At 34.5% G+C, this 17,327-nt stretch overlaps 1 protein-coding gene across 2 annotated transcripts in view; it reads left to right on the top strand.

Moving 5' to 3' along the window:
- LOC149807413 (jouberin-like) overlaps nucleotides 1-17,327 on the top strand; it is a 146,889-nt gene that overhangs the window by 98,619 nt on the left and 30,943 nt on the right. For both annotated transcript variants that reach the window (XM_089966517.1, XM_089966508.1), the window contains exons 27-31: nucleotides 1,316-1,445; nucleotides 2,650-2,720; nucleotides 6,523-6,588; nucleotides 14,535-14,697; nucleotides 15,758-15,783. In XM_089966517.1, the coding sequence (XP_089822643.1) occupies nucleotides 1,316-1,445; nucleotides 2,650-2,720; nucleotides 6,523-6,588; nucleotides 14,535-14,697; nucleotides 15,758-15,783 (456 nt within the window). The remainder of the gene's footprint in view (nucleotides 1-1,315; nucleotides 1,446-2,649; nucleotides 2,721-6,522; nucleotides 6,589-14,534; nucleotides 14,698-15,757; nucleotides 15,784-17,327) is intronic.

The raw sequence follows: 17,327 nt of genomic DNA, 5'->3' as shown, positions 1-17,327 counted from the left end.
GTAATTTCTCTCTTTCAGTGTTTCTAATTTCCTCAACAACTCCTTCGTTAAATCTTGCAATTAATTTTAAGCTCTCTCCTGCTGATTTGGATTTAGATGCAAGTTTTTCTCTCACATCGGCGACTTCAGTACGAAGTTCTCCAATACCTTCAAGTATTTCCTCACCAACAGGTGGAGGCTGAGCTGCGGCTATGTCAGTTGGAAGGTCTCGTAAAATCTTCTTTGCCTGTTTAGTTCTTCTTGCTATTTTTTTTGATACCGGAAGAAGATCTTCTTTGATGACAGTTGTAACTTGTTCAGTAGCCGCAGTGATGGGCTTAAACAGTTTTTTAGTGTCTTCTTCAAACTCAACTTTTGCTTCTTGCCGCGCTTGCAGATTTTTTCTGAATGAGTCTCTGACAGGAAGAAATTTTTTAATTGTTTCTAATCGTTCTCGTGCTGTTCTTGCAGTATGAGATTCTGGATGTATCATTTTATTATAACATAATAATTTAATTAATATCAGCAGAAGAGGAGCAGCAGAGAGGGTGCCTACCAACGTTGGTCGTCAAAAAAATAAACAAGAAATAAATAAACACGTAGAGTACTTTATTTTTTCAGATACTATTTCGAACTGAGGTTTTATTAGTACAATCGTCCATTACAGAAATAAAACATCTCAAGGAAAAGTTCATTTGTAAAATCTTGACCTTTCTACGAGATGATTTATTTGTTTGTTTTATTTGTTTTGTCGGAATTCTATGGTCTGTTCACCCTCTCTGCTGCTGGTTCACTAGTAACTTCATATTTGCATGACAGTTACTAACAGAGTGAAAATGGTGCAACCAGTAATTGTCTTACACAGTCTTAATATCAAAACACATGCAGTCAATTGTCATCCATTCACTTTGGTGTTAAGCCCTGTTGTTCAGAACAATAATAGCCTAACATGTCAGATGTTTTCCACCCTTTTATATTTTGACTGTTAGCCATCAATTGTTCACACTATTTTATTTTTATTGCTACAAGATTCTTATATATGTGATGTTTGATTTATGCCAATTTATTATATGTGCTTTCATTTAAATACCATTTATAGTAAAGAAATAGCATTAAATTTTTGCCACTGTGCTTTGATTTACACCATCAATGGCACAATGTGCTGTGACTTGTGCACAGCTCACATACATGTATTTAACTTACTTTTGATTTATGCCATAATGACAAGAACACATCTGTAGCTTAAATTGAGCATCACCTGTAGTATACAACAACACTGATTAGTGAATTGCAAATACTTATGTGATCATCTAACATTGATATTTCTTACCTTTAGATGGCATCCCCACAAGCTTTTAGCCCTCATGCACCAAGGACCTTGATATCCACAATGCAACAGCAACAGTTTGCATCACAAAACATGTATCTGAAGCAATCAGATGGATGGAGACCACAATTCAGTGAAGGTACATTTTCTACTCTCTTTCCAAGGAGTCCATTGGATACTTTCCAGATTAACTGAACAATCCATATCAATACTACTAAATCTCCAGAGTTCATATCTATACTACTAAATCTCCAGAGTCCATATTTATACTACTCATTCTCAAGTCCATATCTATACTACTAAATATCCAGAGACAATATTTATACACCTCATTCGCAAGAGTCCACATCTATACTACTAAATCTCCAGAGTCAGTATCTATACCACTCATTCTCCAGAGTCTATATCTATACTACTAACTTTTGAGAGTCCATTATCTATACTACTCATTCTAGAGAGTCCATATTTATATTACTCATTCTCCAGAGTCCATATCTATACTAGTGAATCTCCAGAGTCCATATTTATACTACTCATTCTTCAGAGTCGATATTTATACTACTAATTCTCCAGAGTCCATATATATATTCTACTGAATCTCCAGAGTCCATATTTGCCCTCCTGAAATGTCTAATACTTTTTTGTAATGATTCTGAAGAGTAACACATTTTGCTAATACAGTAACCATAGTTACAATAAGTCAACAATTTTGGAAGAAGACAATAGTAAAAGAACAAATAAATTTAACCACTTGCTGGACAGCATTCATGAAAAGAAAATACAAGATGTACAAGGTCAGAGATTAAACATACACTTGTACTTTAGCTATGACGATATTTTGTTTTTGTGACATAAAAGAAACATGTTCACAGAAACTTTATTCGACAAAAACAACCATTTATAAGGAACAAATGCTTTATAATAAACTATTTAAAAACTAATTTCCCTAATATCTTGTACATAATAAATCTGTATAAAGGATACATGATAGCAAGGGTCAACATTTTATGATCTGTTAAAAGTCTCTTATAGACAGGTTTTACTCTATTTGCAATATTTGTGTGAAACAACGGTATCTGGAAATTTTTTAATTGCTATCTAAAACCAAGCATCACTCTAGTATTGTAGAACAAGATTTTATTTTATTCCAGTTTTGATCCTTTAATTTTTTGCTTGTGTGCATCAAATAAATTAGGAAAGCAGACCAGACTGAAGTTCTATCATTGGCTGAGTTGATCTGCTATTAAAATTTGATAATTTCTTTAATCAATTTTTTTTCATCATTAGTTGATAAATTAAAGCCTTTATGCATTATTTCATCTTTTTCTTTTGTTTCCAAATAGTTGGTAAATATGGAGCAAGAAGTACTAGTCCAACTGTCTATGGCAGATCACCTCAACTCTCTCTTAATGCTGTAAGTATTGCTTTGCCATAGATATCTAAAGAATTGCTGACTTTTGACATTGATTTATTGACATTCAGCTTGAAGAAATTTCTTCTTAAATATGTTACCCAATGATGATACCTCTGGAGATTACTACTCCCTCGCAAATCCATCCCTCCTCGGTTAAAACGTTTAGCTAAAATGCAAAATGTTATCTGCCCACTTAGGTGGCAGTTGTGGAAAGTGATCTCCCCTTGGTACAAGGATTGGTGGCATAGCCCATGAATATTTCAATTACTACTTCTGCTTGTGCCAAGTACCATGTTCTTGTCAAAAGGGACCTCACAAAAATCCTCTTCCAAGTTTCTGGAAACTCTACACTTGTCAAAAGGGACCTCACAAAAATCCTCTTCCAAGTTTCTGGAAACTCTACACTTACAAGCTGGAGGAGTCTTTACTTCAAAAAGGAAAATATAGTCATTCTATATTTCAAACTTTTTCCTCTTCTTGTGATGCCAAAGTTGTTCCTTGTCAATTAAATCACTTTACCATCACTTGATAGTATTTACATACTTGTACAGGCAGCCTGTGTGACTTCACAATAGTTCTTGCAATAGTTTTCATTTATATGTGCATACAAGTTGGTAGTAGACCATAGAAAACTCTTGTTATGTATATAATTTCTGATATGAGCAGTTATATACATGTATGTTTTTCTATAGCAATGCATTTAGTTTCTGGGCGCCAAGCTTCATTGAATTTTCCTGTGCAGGTCATCATTAAGAGCTTTCCTACAAGTAGTATTGTGAATTGATGTTGTATAATGATGTTTCATTATCTTCACTGTTGTCTACGTGACAATTAATTTTACCTCTATAGAACATCGTGACATTAGGCCTATTCTTAAAGGTACATTGTCTCATAATGGATATTGTAGCACCTATGTTGTCTGCTGCTTGATCCTTTATTTGCAGGCATTTGTGTGTAATATAGAAAACTTGATTATATTACTGTATAGCTTCCTTTTTGGTCAGATAAGTACAGGTCAGTTTTCAATACATGGTTTACTCAGTAGCGTCCAGCTCATGCAGTGTTAAAATGCTTGAGTAATTTTCATTTGTATAGGCATCTGAACAATTCACCTTCCAGTAGGTAAGCTGTTATTAGAATTGATTTTTTGTGCTTTCTAGTTTGTACATGTAAGTACAATAAGCAATGCTCCAGTGATTCTACCTGGACAGGCAGTCAAATTCACATGCCTTCAGGTCATTTGTGACTAAAATTATTTATTTAGTGTTCACTTCAAATTATTAACACTGAGGATAATTTTCTACCTGTACAGGTTACATGCACCTCTCTACCCAACTACAGGTGTTTGTCGTATTGGTTAACCTTACACAGTTTCTTACAAGTTCAAAGCAGAACACTCACTACACTAAATTATATAGGGTCTGCTCTATTTTGTCTTGCAGATTTAGACTATGTGTGAGACCTGCCTGACAACCACTCAATGTGTGTAATTTTCTCTCGTCTTTCCAGCAATATATGTTGGACTTGCCTGTTATGGACAGGAGTCATTCATAGGTTGAGGGACAGAAACATTGCTTGCACCCAAGAGTTCGCAGCATATCATGCCTGGGCAGTGAGATGGAGAGCAGTAACAAGCTTCCGTTACAGACTCTCTTATCAGAATTATGGACTGGATACACGGATCAGTCATCTCATAACCCATCCTAACCTCAAGAACTAGACTACATCATGCCAGCCAAGATGGATTATGTTCTTTCACTGCTAGACTTGGCCATATAACTGATCACAATGGGCCACAACCACAATCAATCATACAATATCAGCCACCAGAAAACAAACTTGTCCAGTCCCACAACTAGTATAATGCTTCCAAGCTCTTCCCAAGTATGATTCCCAGTTTATTGCCATTTTACCATTGAACCCACATCATGAAACTAGCTATAAATTTATTAGTCTAACTCACATAGTGCTCCAGTGCACTTCCTGTGGACAATGTCCAGTATATAAAGGTAATGGGCCTCAGTTTTCAATAGATGTCTGTTCACTCACCCTCAAGCCTCTGACTCCCAAGAGACTTTACAAGATCTGACTGCAAGTGTACTTGGCTACATTCATTGACATTCTTTTCCAACTAAGGTAACGCAGGATATGTGAACTTCACTACTCAATTTATAGATGATGAAATTAGCATTCAAGTTCCCTTGTCATCATGAAGTCTTACTTGGATGAGTTCTGTCCTCATTTTTCTACATCACCTGCTGGGTCTACAGTTATGACATCAGGTGAGAATTATCTGTGGAAGATTCTGCTTTCATTTGCTTTAACAATCTGAACAGTTATTGATTTTGGGACTGAGTACATCGTCAGTTATGAGTTCCAAGCATATACGGATGTATTATATCACAGATGCCTCCAGTTTTCTCTTTGAATACTGATAAGTTGATTTGCAATGATGTGACCATGGGATCAGCCTTGTTATCCAATATCTTGACAATCTTCAGTATGTTGGTCACATCTTATAGCCTTCCACCATGAATCTCAGTGGAACAAGTGGGTGCATCATAATATAGCCATAAGAACTATGAACTTACAACAGATGAAGAGATTCAGTGCTATCTTGGTACACTTGCAACCTCATTATATCTTCTCCTCCTTAATAATTAGGTTGATAGAATTTGCTACAAACCACCATCCTTCTCAATCTCAGCAACAGGGGAGGGATTTACAAGGCAACTAACAAGGTTGCAGGGATGTCCCTAGAGCACATGCCACTGTGAAACAGTCCTACAGCTCCTGAACTAAGTAGAAGAGTCAGAGGGGGATCCATCATTTCCACCACATTTTCCAGTTTGTACCTCAGTGATCTTTTATTCCAAAGAGCTCAATTCAGTCTGGTAGAACCTATATAGCTGTGGTACAACAGGTCACCTTCCAGGTTGTTTGACAGCACCTTAAGATGTGGCTTCATGACTTCAGCTGGATTTGTGGGAGGGAAAATTTTCCCTTGTGGAAGCTGCTCTCCAACAGATGGAGTCTCCTACAGTTTGGTTATTTAGAAGCTGTCTCACATACCTTAGGGAACCTAAGATGGCATCTCCATCATAAGGGGATGTATCTCCCCCTCACCATCTCCATCATAAGGGGATGTATCTCCATCCACCTCTTACTTATTTTCCTAAGGTATTATGATTGGGTAAGGTATTCAAACAAGAAACAATTTTTTTCCTGTAAAATGTTTCTTTGCAAATAGTTACCCAATCATAATACACATACATCCTTCCAGCCTACCCACAGTTACATCCTTATAGAGAGCATGCCTTCCACTCCAGTAGTAACTGATATATTCATGGGATTTGGCACCAATCCCTATGCCAAAGGGAGATCATTCCATCTAACTGCCACCTAGGTGGGCAGGTAGCTTTCAGCCTTTTTACTAAAAGATTTTAACCTTGGAGGGCACAATTTGTGAAGTAGTAGTTCTCCTAAGGTATTATTATTGGGTAAGTATTAACAAAAGAACATATTTTACTTGAAAAAATTGGTTTCAAGTCATGAAGATGCCCATAATTGAAACTTTCTGAAAGAAGAATCAAGTTATATATTGTATTCTTATGCAGATTTGTTATTAAGTATCTGTTCATTTAGCTTAATCAGCCTCATTTACTACAGTGTATTAATTTCATCATCATTATTATTATTTTTATAAAGTTCTTTGTAATCTAAATTTGCTAATGATCATGTAGAATTTTTTAAAGATAAGTAATACCTAATTATTACTGAATAATTATGATTTAATTTACAGTCACATGGCAAAGCACAATTCTCCTTCCAACCTCAACAAGGACAGGCTGTACCTAAATACCCACAGGTATGTTAAAATGTTGCATTTGTAGTCACCTTTCTTTGTTCTTGGATTGTATTGTGTTTTGTCTTTATCCATCCATAAATTTGCCAGATTTGGAATGAACCTTAATCCAGATATATATATATATATATATATATATATATATATATATATATATATATATATATATATATATATATATATATATATATATATATATATATATATATTATACAAAACTAACACTTAACACAAAATCTACAAACATCTATCTATATAAATGATATTCAATATATATATATATATATATATATATATATATATATATATATATATATATTATACAAAACTAACACTTAACACAAAATCTACAAACATCTATCTATATAAATGATATTCAGAAGGTGTACTGCATATATTAGTCAGGTCCCTAGCTCAATGGCTGAGGTTATAGCAAGGAAAAATATAATTCTTTTACCTGTTTCCTTCTACAGGCTGTAATTTTTTGAGCCATCGATGATATTTTCATGAAATGTGTCATTGGCTAGTCTCTGTATTTCTTTCTACAGTCACAACCTGTATCTCAAGTTCAAGATCATAGCAAGGGAAAAAAATAAAATATATAATGACTAGTTGGTGTATTGCACTATACAGCCATGACTGCTACTTGAAGGCCAGACCAGATTCCTTTGGAAAGGCACCCAGTTCCTCAGCAGGATATAGTTAGTAATGTGCTCAGAGTGCTTTTAAAAACAAACCAACAACAACTTCAAAGTCAAGTCAACAGTACATAAAAATATAACTTGCCTGTTTTCTTGTCTAGGTTGTGGTTTTTATAGTAAATAAGTTGTTGTTGTTGTCATAGGGTTTAACACCATTTTTCAGCACTGGCTATACATGGCGGTCAGTATAAATGGTGGAGGAAGAAACCAGGAAAACCCCAGAAAGAACCACTGATCCATGAAAAGTTCATGGCAAGCTTTCTCACGTACCCACATTGGCCGAGACTGAGACTTGAACCCACACAGACAGAGATGAGACAGCAATGATCCATAATAGTGAGTGCTATAGACCACTTGGCCACTTGGGGGCCCCATAAATAAGTTGTTTTCAGGATAAATTACACAGATATACATCATGGCTAGACAGTGTATTGCATATTTCAGTCAAAGCAACCACCATATTAAGGGAAAATTTAAATCAGTGACTTCTTTCCTCATTGTGGCTGTAACTGTTAAACTAGAGGAGATATTTTATTTAAACTTTACCTTGTTAGAAATCTTGACTATACAGTGTATCATGCATGACTGCCTAATCTCTACATCAAAGGTTAAGGTCATTGTTCATTATGGAGGAAATTTTTATTGAGATCTGCTTCATTATTCAAACTGTAATATACACATACACAACATGACCCATGACCACCAGTTTGTCAAGGCGGGTGTTTCATGTAATGCATACGTTTTCTTTAAAATACCAAGTTATCTTTCATATGTTGATTGAGTTGTCTATTTCTCAGATGGTCAGCTGACTACATTGATTTTGTATGCATCACAGTTTTGATAACAATTTGTATCAGTAAAGCATCCAGAATAAATATAGCCTTGACCCCAGCTAGGTAATCTTCATTACTCCAGGTCGGTACTAGAACTGACTCTTTGGCAAGTTAGCGATTGACAAGGCAGTTGACCAATCAGCATGAATGGGACACATGCAGTGTATAACATCACATAAACAATACATTTTCTCCTATATTGCACATAGAACAATTTTAGAATCCAGATAGGAGAAGACGTAAAAATGGTGTCAGGATGTTTTGGGAACTCTTTGCTCAGATATTTATTCTTCTATGAGACAAAGCATCAACTTTAAATCTTTATCTATGGATATACTCTGGGAAATGTCCTGATGAGAGGATGTAACATAGGCAGACACACCATATTTTGTTTATCTATGGTTTTGTATTGCAGAATACCTTAATGAGATGGTGTTTTATAACCAGACACACCATATTTTTTATCTATAAATTTGCATTGCAAAATGCCCTAATGAGATGATGTTACATAGGCAGCAACACCACAGCATGTTTTTTTAATTATTTTGTTTTTATTTTGTGGATTTGCATTTGGAACTGTCCTAATGAGATGCTTTTACACAGGCAGGCACTTGTTTCTTTTTAATATGTGGATTTGGATTTGTAAATTACCATAATGAGATGGTGTTACATAGGCAGGCACACCGTGTTGTTTTGTCTATGGATTTGCTCTGGGAAATGTCCTGATGAGATGATGTTACATAGGCAGGCACACCATGTTTTTTTGTCTATGGATTTGCTCTGGGAAATGCCCTGGAGATAGTGTTACATAGGCAGGCACACACTGGTTTTTTTTTGTCTATGGATTTGCTCTGGAAAATGTCCTGATGAGATGATGTTATATAGGCAGCCACACAATCTTTTTTTTTGTCTTTGGATTTCCTCTGGAAAATGTCTTGATGAGATGATGTTACATAGGCAGGCACAAACTGTTTTTTTTTTGTATATGGATTTGCTCTGGAAAATGTCCTGATGAGATGGTGTTACATAGGCAAACACACCATATTGTTTTGTCTATGGATTTGATCTGGAAAATGTCCTGATGAGATGATGTTACATAGGCAGGCACACACTGTTTTTTTGTCTTTGGATTTCCTCTGGAAAATGTCCTGATGAGATGGTGTTACATAGGCAGGCACACCATATTGTTTTGTCTATGGATTTGATCTAGAAAATGTCCTGATGAGATGATGTTACATAGACAGGCACACACTGTTTTTTTTTGTCTATGGATTTCCTCTGGAAAATGTCCTGATGAGATGGTGTTACATAGGCAGGCACACCATATTGTTTTGTCTATGGATTTGCTCTGGAAAATGTCCTGATGAGATGATGTTACATAGGCAGGCACACACTGTTTTTTTGTCTTTGGATTTGCTCTGGAAAATGTTCTGATGAGATGGTGTTACATAGGCAGCCACATCATGTTTTTTTGTATATGGATTTGCTCTGGGAAATGTCCAGATGAGATGATGTTACATAGGCAGCCACACCGTGTTTTTTGTATATGGATTTGCTCTGGAAAATGTCCTGATGAGATGATGTTACATAGGCAGCCACACCGTGTTTTTTTGTATATGGATTTGCTCTGGAAAATGTCCAGATGAGATGGTGTTACATAGGCAGCCACACCGTGTTTTTTGTATATGGATTTGCTCTGGAAAATGTCCTGATGAGATGGTGTTACATAGGCAGCCACACCATGTTTTTGTGTTTATGGATTTGCTCTGGGAAATGTCCTGATGAGATGGTGTTACATAGGCAGTCACACCGTGTTTTTTGTATATGGATTTGCTCTGGAAAATGTCCTGATGAGATGGTGTTACATAGGCAGGCACACCGTGTTTTTTTGTATATGGATTTGCTCTGGTAAATGTCCTGATGAGATGATGTTACATAGGCAGCCACACAATAGTTTTATCTTATATGCAATGAATAAAGATACTAATTTTCTCCAAAAGGTTTTTGTTTACTCTCTGCAATATTTTTAATTTACATTTAAATATAATTTTAATAAAACCCAGAGTCTCATATTTTTTTATTTCATACATCAAAATATGTGTGAATATAATTGCTCCTTATGTCCTATTTCAAGCTGGAAAAAACAGCATGATAAACCTTCATTAGTAAATTATTAAGACATACCTTAAAGGTGAAAAAAGTAACATTCATTATTTTTAGCTTTTAAAGGTCAAATCTACTACTTGCATAAATACATGGTGTCTGTAATGAAATTGTTTTAATAGTACATGATCAGTCTTACTTAGGCTAACCATTACTGTTCATCTTGTCAAATATTTTGTTGAATAATTACTGTAGAAGCGATCTTAAACCTTTAAATATGTCAGTAAACTGCCAAGCAATCTTCATATGGGTTTGAGCTAAAGTGGACAAAAAACAGCCCACATGCCAGATCCAGCCTATGACCTGGTTTTTCCTGTTAATTTACATCATATGGTGTGGCTTTAAACATTACTGAGCCCTGGAGGAAGTTGCCCATGCCTGGTTTAGAGACTCTAAAACAATCTACAAATTCATTTGTATTATTTGTAGGACATTTTCATGTGAGTATTTACTCTTATAATGTGCTCTCGATTTGCTTGTCATTATAATTAGATTATGGTGAGGGTACCACAGATGTACATAGATAATGAATATGAATGTGAAGGAACTGATAAGGAAATCAAATGGAAATGCATTTACTTTGTATATCATTTACTTAAACATAGAGTTGAGGTACTGATTGAAAATGCTAGAAAGCTCATGAATCAAATGCAGATTCATGCCCCTCTCAACAAATTGAATTTTCTAGCATTGTTAAAAAAATTATTTTCAAAAAGGGCCCCAGTAGCAATGCTTTAATAGCATTATTTAGTTACTTGTTATTATTGGATTTCATTTAGATCTATTATGAATATTATTAATATTTTGAGTTTGTCAGTTTTTCCATGTCATTGTTATGCAGAGTTAAGGCCCCTGATCTTAGCCCCGGCTTCTTTGTTTCTGCATACCAATTCCCTTATTTATTATTTCAACCAAGTTTATTATGCAGCAAGATTTTGATGAGACTGTAGTTAAATTTGATTGTTAGCATTATAAGTCGTTATTTAGTGGAGTTAACTTTCAGACCCATGAATTATCCATCACACTTTAAAATAATCCCTTTATTATTTTTTCTCAACCAAATTTTGTATGCTGCTAAAAATTGATGACCTTAACTCAGTTCGATTGTCAGCATTCTGCAGCATTGTTTAGAGGTGGTATAATTCATTTGGCAGGGTTATTGTCCCTGATTTTCACACGAGTTTTATTGTCAGCATTCTAGTTCATTTGGCAGGGGTATAGTCCCTGATTGTCAGATGAGTTTTATTGTCACATTCTAATTCATTTGGCAGGGTTACAGTCCCTAATTGTCAGATGAGTTTTATTGTCACATTCTAATTCATTTGGCAGGGTTACAGTCCCTAATTGTCAGATGAGTTTTATTGTCACATTCTAATTCATTTGGCATGGTTACAGTCGCTGATTGTCAGATGAGTTTTATTTTGTAACATTCTAATTCATTTGGCAGGGTTACAATCACTGATTGTCAGACAGCTACTTTTATTGTCACAATCTAATTCATTTGGCAGGGTTACAGTCCCTGATTGTCAGATGAGTTTTATTGTCACATTCTAATTCATTTGGCAGGGTTATGGTCCCTGATTGTCAGATGAGTTTTATTTTGTAACATTCTAATTCATTTGGCATGGTTACAGTCGCTGATTGTCAGATGGGTTTTATTTTGTAACATTCTAATTCATTTGGCAGGGTTACAGTCCCTGATTGTCAGATGAGTTTTATTGTCAGCATTCTAATTCATTTGGCAGGGTTACTATCCCTGATTGTCAGAAAAGTTTTATTGTCACATTCAAATTTATTTGACAATCTTATGGTCCCTGATTGTCAGATGAGTTTTATTGTCAGCATTCTAATTCATTTGGCAGGGTTACAGTCCCTGATTGTCAGATGAGTTTTATTGTCACATTCAAATTTATTTGACAATGTTTTGGTCCCTGATTGTCAGATGAGTTTTATTGTCAGCATTCTAATTCATTTGGCAGGGTTACAGTCCCTAATTGTCAGATGAGTTTTATTGTCACATTCTAATTCATTTGGCAATGTTTTGGTCCCTGATTGTCTGATGAGTTTTATTGTCAACATTCTAATTTATTTGGCAAGGTTATGGTGCCTGATTGTCAGATGAGTTTTATTGTCACATTCTAATTTATTTGGCAGTGTCATTGACCCTGATTGCCTGATTAGTTTTATTGTTTCATTCTGATTCATTTGGCAGTGTTTTGGTCCCTGATTGTCAGATGAGTTTTATTGTCACATTCTAATTCATTTGGCAGGGTTACAGTCCCTGATTGTCAGATGAGTTTTATTGTCACGTTCTAATTCAATTGGCAATGTTTTGGTCCCTGATTGTCTGATGAGTTTTATTGTCAACATTCTAATTTATTTGGCAAGGTTATGGTGCCTGATTTTCAGATGAGTTTTATTGTCACATTTCTAATTTATTTGGCAGTGTTATTGACCCTGATTGCCCGATTAGTTTTATTGTTTCATTCTGATTCATTTGGCAGTGTTTTGGTCCCTGATTGTCAGATGAGTTTTATTGTCACATTCTAATTCGTTTGGCAGGGTTATGGTCCCTGATTGTCAGATGAGTTTTATTGTCACATTCTAATTCGTTTGGCAGGGTTATGGTCCGTGATTGTCAGATGAGTTTTATTGTCACATTCTAATACATTTGACAATGTTATGGTCCCTGATTGTCAGATGAGTTTTATTGTCAGCAATCTGATTCATTTGGTAGGGTTACAGTCCCTGATTGTCAGACAGCTACTTTTGTTGCTACACATGAATGACTTCCTTATTCTACTTCAAGTAAATTTAGTAGGCAGCTTGATATTAATGTGGCCTCAGCTGAGTTTGTCAGTATTGCTCAGGTATATGTTCAGCATGCAGCAGACTCATATTCTCAGACTTGCTAGCATCCTTTCTGTCTGCTATAACTTAAGTGGAAAATGCTTACAAGTTTTATGTGTCATTGTTTAGTGAAATTATTGGTGTTAAATGTTGGACATACATTTTGTATGCATCTTTAATACATTGTTTATATTACATTCACCTATGTTCCATTGACAGTGTTCTTTGTGACTGAGTGTACCCTATCTTATTTGCTAGATAACCATTGTCACCCAACCCTTTTTTCTACATAGCTAAACCCACTTCTTCAAATGAAAAGCATGTGACACAATTTCATGGAATTTACTTCTTTTCTTTTTAAATAAGGTCAATTATTTTATTGCTACAGTGTGTATTTCTGTGAGTTTTTTCCTTTTAAAACTTAATATTTTAATCTCTTTTGTCATTTAGTCTACCTTGAAAATATATTACACTAGTGATCAGCTGTATTGTACTTCACTATATAAAAGAGAAACCTTGTTGTTTCAATTGTAATGAATCACCATCTGAAATGCTTGATCGCTTTTGGTGATTTGGTGATACTTGTTCCAACATAGATATTTTAAACAACTATATGACAGCATTCTTATTTGATTCATACTTGGCCCAATACCTTTATTCCTGGTTAGTCAAATCACTTTGACACCCTTCAATGAATTGTGGTAATCAAAGTTGCATTATATTTCCAACATAATATGATTACCTGGAGAGAACAATTACGACTATGAATGCAAGATTAGTCAGAAGAACAAAGGTATAGATGCCTTATTTTTAACTATGCAAAGCCTTCAAAAATCAGGAAAAGAATGTTATTTTTTTGGTAGAATTTCTCTGACAAATATTATCACAGTGTGTGCTTAATTATGTTTTTCATATTCTTTCATCATTCTCATTCTCATCATGTTCTCATCATCATTAGTATCATCATCATCATCATCATCATCATCATCATCTTGCTTGATAAGGAAATTCTACACAAATACATGCATAGTACCTGAGCATGACTCACTATGAATTTAAAACTACTGCATCAAAGTTATTACTCTAGGACTATATATTCAGGTTACATTTTCCAAGTGTTTCTACAGAGACATTGAAAATAAGAATTACATCAATATTTAATATTAACAAATTTTAATGAAGCTTACAAAATATGCCTCTGATAATCATACGTAAAAAGTTAATAATTTAATACAGTAATTTGTAAAGATCATTTTTCCTCTAGACTGATTCATTTGCCAATTTTACTAACCACATACCCTTTATTTCTTTATTTCCTTGTTTATGGCTTTGTAATTAATTTCCTTAAAAGAAAATAATATCAAAAATAATGAAAATCAATTACATTTTATGCTATATGCAGGTTGTAGTCTTGTATGACTACAAGGCCCAGAGATCAGATGAACTGAACCTGTTCCGAGGTGATACAGTTACTGTGTTGTATAAAGACAGTGAAAACTGGTGGATGGGTGAGCTCTCTGATGGGCAGCAAGGCTACTTCCCAGCCAACTATGTGGCAGAAGAGGGTGAGTCTTAGATAATGTACATGTGAAAAATAAATATTTATTTGATATAAAAACAGTTGATAAATTACAGTATTTACATCAACTGATTTTTGGCAGTAATTCTACCAGGACACTCAGTGTGCACTGTAAAGGAACTATTTGTGTAACAAAATACATGTACCCTCCTGATGATCAATTCGGCTGTATGTAGTGACTACTGCCCTCCACTGTCCCATTGGGCACTAGTTATATCCATTTAAACAGTATTACCCACTCAGGTTAACAAATAGCATAGTTGCCCTTGAGGGCAGTCACTGAATATATACTAGATTTCACAAGGTATGAAGATATAAACAGGTCAGGTCATGCACTCATAGATTTTCCATATTACTCTTAAAATTAGCTTAAGTATCTGAAGATATACAAATTTTTTTGGTTTTTATCAAAATGTTGTTTTATTTATTGATACTTCAGTTGGTGAAAGTTTTTCTGATGGAGAAGGGGCTCCTTAAGGAACATTTTGTGTCTTTACAGAAGATGCAATGCTCTTTTTGTCTTTAATATTCATGGTACGAAGGGACCACAATAATTTGTACAATACTCCATTAATAAAAGTAAATTCATACTTGATTTTGATTGAAGCTAACAGCAGTAAAGTGAAACCATATCAGTCATACTGTATTTGTTTTACAAGTTTTCTTCATAGCCAAGCATTATACTGTTAATATAATTTTGACAAAAGTTGAAACACTTATCTATCTACATTCATCCTTCCTTGTCCATACTTATAGTTTTGTTTGCCATTACTAGTTGTATTGTGATGTAATACAATCAAGCAAGTTGATGCTAGAAATTTTTTTAAAAAACATTTGTCCATAGGTGCATGATAATAAGCACAGAATCTCCCTCTCACTTTCTCCTCCTCTCCTCCATACTTCCCATCTTTGCTATTCACTTTTATTTAGTATAGAGGTTCACTTAGGTTGAGTCAGTGATATATTGGCATAAATTGGTGTCTTCTATTTCTCTCTTTCAATTTTTGTAAAATAAAATTTAAATTTCAATGGATTTTTTATTTCAGATACTGATATTGATGAAAGGAAAAAGGTAAGTTCAGTTTTGGAATTTCATTCATTGATATTAATTTCAAATCTCTTCTTCATTTAGTAAAATCAAAGGGAAATTGTTGCATTCTTGTCTGTGTTAAGTTCTACTGGTCATACACCTGAAGAGGTCATGGAAAGACCAATGTCAGTGATATATCTGTCCATTAGGCTAGCATAAATTTGTTATTGCTACTGCTAAACTACTTTTAGGATTGTCATTAATCTTTATACTTTATACACACATGCATCTCAAGATCTTGATGGTCTTAAATAAAATTGGCGTTACTTGGACATCCATTTTGAACATCTTGATATTGCTGCTTCTCATATCAACATTTGGTTTTCACTTAAAGATTTCTTATTGTTTCTGAATTAAAAAGGTATTTGATATCCCATAGAGATGCACAGTATTAACAGTATAATGGTATACCACAATATATTTTTCCAGGGTTACATACCATTGTCCTTTCACACAGTAGAGGTACTTCATTAGTTTCCATCAGTAAGCAGTGTTTAATGATTGATCCCGATATCCAGATGTGCTAACAAGATGTTGTTTTTCATTATTTTGGGGCATAGGACAGATCTATGTAATTATGTTCTGTAAGATGGAAATAAAAGGCAGTCATATGCTGTTCTTTAACAAATTTTCAAGTAGTTGGTATGAGAAACATACAGCAAATTAGCATCTGTTCACTGCTTACATTTGGTAGCCTAATGGTTTACCTTTCATAGTACAATCTTAATTTCCAATAACTTTTTACTAATGGACACTGAACCCTCCCCCTTATAGCAGAAGGCTGGGGGTTGAGAGATGGACTAAATGTTTGCAAACATATAGTCAGTTTCAGCACAGTATCATAAGCATAACACTCCATTTCTACAAATTGAAAATGATAACAGTTGATCCTGACAACACAAGAGTTCACTTTTTTTGAGCAGGTAGATGAATGTAGTTTCTGTTAGAAATATAATTTATATCAGACAGTGGTCAGTGTGAAAATTCCTGTACACATCAGCCATTTTTGCAAGTCATTATGGTAATTTCCTGCATGAATATGACTGGCATTAGATTTCGTCTTTACAGAAACTGTCATTGCTATAGGATGAGATTAGTGAAAGTGTAATATTGATCTAGTTTTACCCATAATACCTTGCAAAATATTAAAATGTCTGATTTGTACAGAATTTCCCATTTCTATCATCTACTGTACATTGTACTTCTAATTAAACCTGTCTTTCATTTACCTGCTCAAAATAAATGAGCTCTCGTTTTGTCAAGGATTGTCATTATAATTTTTAATTTGGTGAAGTGTTTTTTCAGAAAACTGGAATGATATACAAAAAAGACCATATTGAAATGGGCTTTCAATGCAACCCTCTTGATGGACAGTCCTATGTTTATTTTTTTAATGTTGGAACAGGGTTGGATGACTTGCCTGCACTAATTTTCTATGTTCTTTGTATGCAGTAATCCATTTTATTTAGTTAACAAATTGGTCAGAAATTTCTCCCACTGAGATCCAATGATAATGACTTCAGTGT

Source organism: Sinohyriopsis cumingii, chromosome 1 (assembly GCF_028554795.1).
Source record: "Sinohyriopsis cumingii isolate HCF-2022 chromosome 1, ASM2855479v2, whole genome shotgun sequence".
Taxonomy (NCBI): Eukaryota; Metazoa; Mollusca; class Bivalvia; order Unionida; family Unionidae; genus Sinohyriopsis; species Sinohyriopsis cumingii.
This window is presented reverse-complemented; position numbering and strand designations above follow the sequence as displayed.